This window comes from Ovis canadensis, chromosome 11 (assembly GCF_042477335.2).
Source record: "Ovis canadensis isolate MfBH-ARS-UI-01 breed Bighorn chromosome 11, ARS-UI_OviCan_v2, whole genome shotgun sequence".
Lineage (NCBI taxonomy): Eukaryota > Metazoa > Chordata > Mammalia > Artiodactyla > Bovidae > Ovis > Ovis canadensis.
Genome location: NC_091255.1, coordinates 46,898,147 through 46,907,288, shown reverse-complemented (window position 1 = coordinate 46,907,288; position 9,142 = coordinate 46,898,147). Strand labels below are relative to the sequence as shown.

The 9,142-nt window shown below is 50.4% G+C and overlaps 1 protein-coding gene across 1 annotated transcript; it reads right to left on the bottom strand.

Annotated features, from left to right (window-relative positions):
- Nucleotides 1-1,752: 1,752 nt before the first annotated feature.
- On the bottom strand, nucleotides 1,753-7,609 carry PRR15L (proline rich 15 like). Its single transcript, XM_069543256.1, has 2 exons — nucleotides 6,977-7,609; nucleotides 1,753-2,914 (listed from the first exon to the last, which is right to left on the bottom strand). Exon 2 carries the CDS (start codon nucleotides 2,883-2,885, stop codon nucleotides 2,583-2,585), a length of 303 nt encoding a protein of 100 aa, XP_069399357.1. The 5' UTR covers nucleotides 2,886-2,914; nucleotides 6,977-7,609; the 3' UTR covers nucleotides 1,753-2,582.
- Nucleotides 7,610-9,142: the final 1,533 nt, after the last annotated feature.

The following is a 9,142-nucleotide window of genomic DNA, read 5'->3' as shown; positions in this document are numbered from 1 at the left end:
CCAGGCTTCCCTTCCCTGAGCAGATAAAAATCCAGTGTGAAGGGGGCTGTGTGGTGCGGCAGCCATATGCACGGTTCTGTCCTCAGTCCCAGCTCTGCCACTAGGAACCCCTGACCCAGGTCAGCTAATGCAGCTGGAAAACTAGAAAACGGTGATAATGACAGCAGCTATGATGAGAGGGTTACAGGAGGAACTTGGTGGGGTTCTCACCATAGAGCTGGCTGATTACAGACCCTCTGAGTATGAGCTGCTAACTGGGCAGAGCTGCAGTCGGCTGAAAGTCAGCTCCTCCATGGGAGGCTTTATGGACTGAATGATTTTGGGGACCCTAGAAAGTTCCGTGTGGTGGGGAAGGATGGGGAAGAGGCTTGGGGGAAGGCCATACACCTGAGCCCACCTTCCCTCCCTCCAGTCCCTGGGCTCCCTTCCTCTTCTTCAGAGTTGCCTCTGGCCTGGGTGAGGCCAGCTAACAAAGGCCCCCTTGTACAGGTCTGTTTGTTTTGGTAAATGTCCTGAGTAACCTCCCTGGGGTGGCCCAGCAGCCTGTGAGGAGCTGACCTGGAAGCCACAGAGTCACATCGTTTAGTTGTCACCTTGGTCTCTTTCTGTTCCCACCATGAGCTCCAGAGATTTGGCCAATTTTTTTCCAGTTCTCAGTTCCTGGGGCTTGAGGAGGGTCTAGACCTAACAGTGTAGGGAGTAAGCGCTCTGTTCATCCTTAAACGGAAGCATGAGCTGTGGTGGAGTTCCTTCATAAAAGAGAGGAAAGGAAACCGATATGCACTGGGCAGATACCTAGGACTTCTTATGGGTCATGTAATACTGACCATGTACGTGTGCTAAGTCACTTCAGTCATGTCCAACTCTTTGCAACCCTTTGGACTATAGCCCTCCAGGCTCCTCTGTCCCTGGGATTCTCCAGGCAAGAATCCTGGAGTGGGTCGTCATGCCCTCCTCCAGGGGATCTTCCCAATCCAGGGATCGAACCTGCATCTCCTGTGACTCCTGCATTGCAGGTGGATTCTTTACCACTGAACCACCAGGGAAGCCCTGTCCTGGCCACTGTCTGTGAAACTAGTACAGCCCCTTTTACAGAAGAGGAAGCTGAGGCTCAGAGGAGATTTTGTTTTTGCTTTTTAATGTTCCCCAAATCACCCAGCTGCTAAAGGAGAAACCAGAATTTGAATCTGGATCCCAAACTAAACCCCTGAGATTTGGGAGTCAGTCACCAGAGGTCAATGGCACCCCACTCCAGTACTCTTGCCTGGAAAATCCCATGGATGGAGGAGCCTGGTAGGCTGCAGTCCATGGGGTCGTGAAGAGTCGGACACTACTGAGCGACTTCCCTTTCACTTTTCACTTTCATGCATTGGAGAAGGAAATGGCAACCCACTCCAGTGTTCTTGCCTGGAGAATCCCAGGGACGGGTTTCTGGTGGGCTTCTGTCCATGGGGTCACACAGAGTCAGACATGACTGAAGCGACTTAGTAGCAGCAGCAGCAGCACCAGAGGTCTGCTCCATTCTCTTGGAGCACCTGAAGGCCTTTCTGTTGCTGAGGTATAACTAGCTCCTTCCTTTGCTCTCTCCATCTCCAGACGCTAAGATGGCTTGGTGGTGAAGTTAGTGCCCCGTACGTTATCTTTTTTCACTTGAGGACCTTTCCTGATGCTCAAAAGGAACAGTTTGAACACAAAGTAAAAAAGAGTAAAGTCATGAAAGACTTTACAGTAAATGTAAGACAAGAGCGTACATAGGTTCTCTGCTTTTGCAGCATTGTTTATTACAAAAAGAAACCTACAATTTTTTTTTCTTTTAAACAAAATTCAAGGCTCCAGGACTCATCTCTGGGGCTGATCCATCTTAAATACTAGTAGGGGTAGGAGGGCTCCTGCCAGAACTTCCCACCCCTTTTCCAAGTTTAGGCCCGAGGGACAGTGTACTTTCCCTTTGAGGGTGCATGCAGAACCTGTGGGGTCCCTGGTCCGGCCTTCTGCAGCACCTCCTAGGGAGTGCCAGGGTCCCCTCCTGCTTCGCACCTGGGGGCAAAGTTCCAGGAAGTTTCCCACTTGAGTTAGGAGGTGAACTCAAGTTCATCATCTCCACCTCAGCTCCAAGAAACCACCCCCATCACGTGGCTTCTGGAAAATGCACTCAGAATGGATCCAGAGAATAATCACACGTCGAGAAAGGAGAGGGAGCAGTAATTTAAACTCACCCTTGACCCCGTGCCCCGGCAGAGGGTGAGGTCTGTCCGGATCCCTTGCTCCATTCCTTCCACGCCCACCTCCCTGCTGGCGCTGCCAGTGCTTCCAGGAGGGCTGTCCTTCCCAAGTGGGACTTTTCAACCTTGAACTGAAGTGCCTTTGTATGTGGCAGGGGAGGGCGGGAGGACCTTCCAGAAAGGCCTTCCAGAAAGCCAGAGCACATAAATACAAACCTAAAACCAGACATTTCCTGCCAGCAGGCACCAAGTCCCCCCACAGCTTCAGCTGTGGCCAAAGAGGCCAGCGTGGCGAGCTCCTGTCTCAGACCCAGCTGATGGCAGGGAGCGGGAAGGTGCTAGCGTCCTCCTCGGCCCCCTTCACTGTCCTTTGCCCTCCCTGTCATCAAAGAGGTTGGGGTTCTCTGCCAATGAGGCTCGGACCTTTTTCTTCTCCTTGAAGCGGCCTGAGTTGGAGACTTTGACGTGCTTGCCCTTGGTGTTCTTGTCCACAATCTTCTCCAAGCGGGTGTTAAAGTTGCTGTTGGGGTTCCCACCGTCAGGCCTCGGGGGCTCCGCACCACCCTCACTCTGGGTGTAGGTGTCAGGGATCTCATACAGCACTTTGGGAGTGGATTTCTTTTTCCGCAGGAAGGTCAGCTTCCACCAACCAACTTCGGTCATGGCGTTCCCAGACCTGAAGGTGGGCCTTCCTGCAGGAGCAGGGGACGTAGAGAAAGGGGTCAGTGGGGAGAAGGGGTAGGGGCCTTGGAGCAGCCCTTTCTAGTCTCCCAACCAGGCTTGAAAGAATTGAAGGTGGGGCCAAGTGAACCCAGGATTCAGGTAAGCGATGCAATCCTTTCGGTGAACATGAGGGGAGAGAAGGGTCTGGGGAAGAGGCAGTCAAGAAAACATCCACGGGGAAGCCATCTGAGCCAGGTGGATGGGACAGTGGGACAGCTACACTCCGCTGCCAGACAGCTTGACACTCCAAGCTGCTTGGGGCTGCAGGAGAGTGAATAGCTTGCCGGGTCATACAGCAACTAGGCCTTGGCCACCTTCCCAAGCTCTTCCCGCTATGCCTCCAGGCTCTGCTGCCAGGAGCAGACAGGTGATCAGCTGGTATCAGACGGAAAGAAATACCCTATGCATTTTCTTTGGAATTCATTACAAAATTAAACAGTATTTGTGATGTTCAGAGTAATTTGGACTTCCCTGTGGGTCACCACCGAGGCTGAGGAAGCAGCTGGGGTTTTTCTAAGGGAGAGAAACATCAGGCTGGGAGTGGGAAGTCCCAAGAACTATTCCAGCCTCGTGACCTCTGGCAATGTACATCTTTGGACCTCAGTGTCCTCAACTGTCCTTTCCAGACCTAACATTCAGCTCTAATGTTAATCCTTGCCTACAAGGTAGACATGCTTTGCAAAGTAAGACTTATTGAAGGGTGGTTCCCTTTCCCCATACAGCTTCCATAAGGACAGGAGTTCGAAGGAAACCTGAACATTTGGAAGGAAGTTTGGTGGAGCAAAGAGGTACATGTGGGGTCTGGTTATCACAGGCTGGACCCTCCATAAGGGCGCCCCATGAGAGGTGGGCAGGGTTCTGAAATCCAAGCTTCTCTACTGACAACGTGACGTATCCTGACACAATAGTGGCCTCACCTTTTACTACTCCATGAAGTTGCTACCTGAGCTGATAGAAGTTTTGGCAGATGAAGTTATCTGGACACAAGAAAAAGAGAGTATAGGATAGAGATATTAAGATCAATGAAAGAGCAGGCAGAGTGATGAGAAATGGAAACATCTTTGGGCCTGGAGAAGTTGGTGGTCTGATTTTCAGAACTCCATGGTATTGTTGCAGGGAGAAGTCAATTCTGGCTCCATGTTGAAACTGTTTCCTTGACTTGCTTTCCATTGCTTTTGTTATTATAATCCTACATAATGGCCTGTCTCAGAGAATCCTGCCCCTCTGCCTGACTATTAAACTAAAGTGCCTTTGTTCAGAACCCTGTCCACCCATAGATGGCAGGAAGGAAGAAACTAGCACATCCCCCTGCCTGAGGCTTGCCATTCTAGGAGATATTTGCAAAATTAATGGCCTTTTTACTTTGTTTCCTCCTCCCTGCCATCTCTGATCCATAAAAGAACCTGGCATTCAGACCCTGAAAAGATGGTTATTTTGAAACATTAGTCTGACATCTTCTTGGTCAGCTGGCTTTCTGAATAAAATTGTATTCCTTGCCTCAACACCTCGTCTCTCAGATTCATTGGCCTGTCATGTAGAGAGCACAGCGAGCTTGGACTTGGTATCAGTGTGAGCTGTGCAAGTCCGGAGGAGGAGGGGGCAATAGCTGCAGCACACCTGAAAGCTAGATGATCAACCAGCCCAAGGTCAGGGAAATATATCACCTACTTTTAAAAACTGATGGTCTTAACTACATTTTCTAAAAAGACCAGAAGAAATATGACAAATGATTAATATTGGTTTTCCTTAGGTAGTAGGAATATGGGATATTTTCTCCTCTTTCTCTCTACATATATATATATATATATATATATATATATATATATATATATATATATATATATATAAAAGTTTTATTTAATTTTTTTGATTCCCAGATTTCCATAATGAGCCTGGAGGTTTTTTTAGAAGGGGCACAGGTCAAGTTCATAAACAATGAAAGAGGGACTTCCCTGGGAGTCCAGTGGTTAAGACTCCATGCTTCCAATGCACAGGGCATGGGTTCGATTTCTGGTCAGGAAACTAAGATCCCACATGCTGTGCGGTTCAGCCAAAAAAGTATTTAAAAAGAAAAAGAAAGAAATGAAAGCAGGATGCTGACCTAAGCTTGAAGTGAACTGAGTGCCTGCATCCATGGCCTCCTTCTTGTGGTTGTCCCCTGGCCCTGCATATATCCACCCGCTTGCCCAGAGCAAGGGGATTCCTCCCCACCTCTCTGTCCAGGAAGCAGATCCCACTTTGCCAGCTCTGTCCCTCAAGCTGAGCTTAAGAACCAAGAAAATCCCAAGGAGATCTAGTGCAGCTTCCACTTAGAAAGTGAAGGAGGGGTGAGTGGTCAGGTAAATACGTTCAGGGCACCCTGGAGAGGTGAGTGCACCAAGGAGACAGCCTGAGAGCTTGCTTTGGCAGCCTGCCCCACCTGGGCTTAGCACAGCCTTGCACAGAACTTGGTGTTCCAGAATAGGTTTCTGGAAGGAGCCTTGGGGAGGGCCAGGAAGGAGGGACAGGGTGCTTGCTTGGCCTATGGGTGCCCCAGTCACCACCTGGTCTGGGGCAAAGCCCACAACCCCACCATGGCCCATCTGGGACTGCTAAGGAACTTGGGGAATGGAGGATTCAGCTCCTGAAACAACAGTAACCACCAAACTGCCTTGCTCTATGAAAGTACCCTCTGCTTGGGCCACTTAAAATATACCACTTTAACAGGTCTTTGAACTTGGCGTGCATGGGTCTTAACTCTCCTTGGAGTAAAGGGAGCCACTTGTCAGAAAACCACAGAAAGAGGTCAGAGTGGCCCTTGGGCCCTGCCCTGGAGCCTCCACCACGGCACCAAAGTATTGGTGCCCTTGGCTTCTGGCCTTGAATTCTGGTCTCTCCAAAATGCTTTCTGCTAGGCCTTGCTGTCCCTTCTGTCCAAGAGGACATGACACATCAGTAGGCAGATGTTTAGCCCTTTAACCAAGGCTAATCTACGGAAATCTGAATTTGCAGAACAGATAAACTAGAGGACTATTCTTTGTTTTTCAAAACAAGGGGGCTACACGATTCTTTTAAATAGTGAGCTACCTCAAAATAGTGTAAAATCTGATTTGTTTAGAAATAGTGACACAACAGTCAACTTCCCTCGCATCCAAAGTTGCAAAAAGCCAGAGGCCAACAGCCACATGCCCACGCATAGTCACAGGAGGCTAGAGGGACCTGGGGGAGGGGAAGTACTTGGAATTTTGAACAGACTCAGCACTTGGTGATATACCTGCTTCTGTAGGGCCTGAGCAGGTGCACTGAGGGCAAGGCCCTTGCCCCAGGGCCTTGCAATCCATCAGATGATAGAAATCAGCCCTGAAGATGCAAGTTACACCTCCACCGTTTGCACAGCTTGGGAATCCACAAGGGCCTCACAGGATATCCTGCCACCCCCTGCCTATGGTGGTTAGCACCCTGGCATGCATGTGGGCACCCCAGGACAGCTCCCACCATGCCAGCTGGGTTCTGTGAACTGCCCTAAGTGCCTTGCCCAGACAGGGTTGGGCTCCTTCTGAGCTGGAACAAGTTAACCATTGACTGGGGTGGAGGTGGAAGGCTGGAGGGGGGGGTTGAAGGGGCGAGTCGGCTTCCTGCAGTAAGACAAAACTCAGAACCTCTATTCCTTGCATCTCTGCATGGCCCCTGTGGTACTTCTCCACTCTGCGTGACACTCAGGTACCCTGGAGAGGATAGGGATATATTCCTACCAAACAGCCAAAAACATCCTCCAGTGGAGGAGGAGGTAGCAGGTGGTAAGCTCCTGTCCAGCAAGAGTTAATAGATCACTGCTCTGGAGTAAAACTTTCCCAGAAGGAGCTCTGTTGGAGGCCTGGATTGACTCCAAGAATCCAGTGGGATGAGTCGAGCCCTGCCTGCCCACCTAGAGATGGGAGCCGACATGCCTGGTTCCCCTTTCCAGCTGGGCGTATCAGCCGTGGAAGCAGAACTGAGCCCCCGGACAGAGGCCCATGCCTTGGTTTCCCCTCCCGCCCACCCTCTGCCAATACCTGTGAGCCCGACTGCTGGGAGGCTGGAGGCGAGAGCTTCCCTAGAGAAGGAGCTGAGTGCAGGAGCTGCGCCCTGGGAGACTGGGGGAGGTGGGGATGCCTCCGGACTGCCGCGCCAGGCAAGGCTCAGTCTGGGAGAGCTGGGTAGGAGCAGCTGTGCAGCAGGTGCGGAGAAACAGGTGCAGGAGCCCTACCTGCTCCGCTGTGGCCAGGAGTCAAGGTGAACCTGAAACCCAGCCCCTCCCGGCTAAGTAAACAGGCCAGCTCAGCTGATGAATATTCATTACCCCAGAAATCCAATCCCAGCGCCCCTGCACCCACCCAGAAGACAGGGTCCTCCAGGGACCGCCTGGCCAGGAAGAGGAAACCCCAAGGGAAGTCAGGGGTGGGGAGAGCCCGGGAGCCTCTTGCCTCAGCCTGCCACTCTCGGGCGCCTGTTTGCACCCCCAGCCATAACTGAGGTCATCCCTACCTGTTTCATGCCCCAGGGAGGCCAGACCCTGTCCAGCATGAAGTGCCACCTGGACATTACCCCAGGCACAATCCAGAAAGGGTTAAGGGCCGCTGCTCCCGGCGGGAGAAACGGGTGTACCCAGCTCCTTTGAACTCAAGAGTCGAAACCAGTCCCTGGTCAAACTGGTTGGCAGACCGGTTCCCAGGCTGCCTGCTACCACCCCAGGCCTCAGGCGGGTGCTGGGTGGGAGGCTGCGGTTCCCTCCTGACCTGAAGGCTTTTCCTCAAGTTCTCCCTAGAAGGGGGTTGAGTGGCACCAGCTCCTCCTTAGGCCATGTTCTCCAGACCCACCACAACCTCAAGTGTCTACACCCACTCCTCCCTCACTTAGAAGCAGTCTTCAAAGACCTTGAAACTCTGCCTTCCGCCATGGACTGTGTCCCATTCCAGGACCGAGGAGATCTGGAGGTGGGGGTGGGGTGGGGGGTGGGCACTGGGTAGAGGAAAAGCGTACAATTCCCCCATCCTTGGCACTCCCTCCAAGTTACATTCTAAATTCTAATTAACCAGCTCTCAAACCTGCCCACACCTTCAGCACTGAGTCTACATGGTTCAGCTTCTCAAGGCCTCTTGAGTTCATGTTTGCCTCCATCCTAAACACCCTCTGTGTCCCTGGACCTCAGGTGGACGGTCCTGCAGAGGCTCCCCATGGCCCATAGTGGAACCCACTTGGCCTGGCCCTCCTAGTCTGCACTTTCTCTTCCAAACTCTCCCTGAACGTGCACACAAGGCCTTTCTCTGCATACCTTCCTTGGTATGGAAGCTAAGAGGATGAGATTAGGAATGGTCTCCCCACCCTCTGAGTAAACCAAAACAAACTCCTATTGATCCCTCAAGGCCTAAATTATTATGCCCCCTACTCCCCTGAGAACTGTCTCACTCCTACTGGGCTTACTCACATGCTTCTATTTAACATGCCATATACCATGATTGATTAAATGTGTACATACACATATATAGTAATGTAACGATCCAGTCACGTATTTGCCTCTCTTAGAGAATGTTAGCTCCTTGAGAGAAATATCCTATGATATCCCTTATGTGTAGAATCTAAAAAGAAATGAAATAAATGAACTTATTTACAGAACAGACTCACAGACTTAGAGAAGGAAGAGGATGAGGAAAAAGGATAATTAGGGAGTTTGGATCAACATGTACACCATATTTATTTAAAATGGATAACCAATAAGGACCTATTGTATAGCACAGGGAACTCTGCTCAAGGTGATGTGGTAGCCTGGATGAGAGAGAAGTTTGGGGGAGAATGGATACATGTATATATATTAGTGATTAGTTAGTGAAGTCACTCAGTCGTGTCTGACTCTTTGCGACCCCATGGACTGTATATATATGATTGAGTTCCTTTGCTGTCCACCAGAAACTGTTACAACATTGTTAGTGAGTTATACCCCAATATAAAATAAAAAGTAAAAAAAAAATGTTAGTTCCTTGAGCCCAGTCTGTCACTGATACAGACCTGGCATATAGTTAGTACTTAATGCAAACTTTAAAATACAAATAAGAAATATAAGTATTGTCTTTAAGAAATTCTTAATGCAGCCACTTGTCCCAGGTAAATGAGAGAAAACCCATTTATTTCACTTCTGGCGGTTTCAGCTACAGCACACTTGCTGACGTGTTATCAGCTCCCTG

Coding starts and splice junctions, on each gene's coding strand:
- PRR15L (XM_069543256.1), bottom strand. CDS start 2,885: ATGACCGAAGTTGGTTGGTGGAAGCTGACCTTCCTGCGGAAAAAGAAA.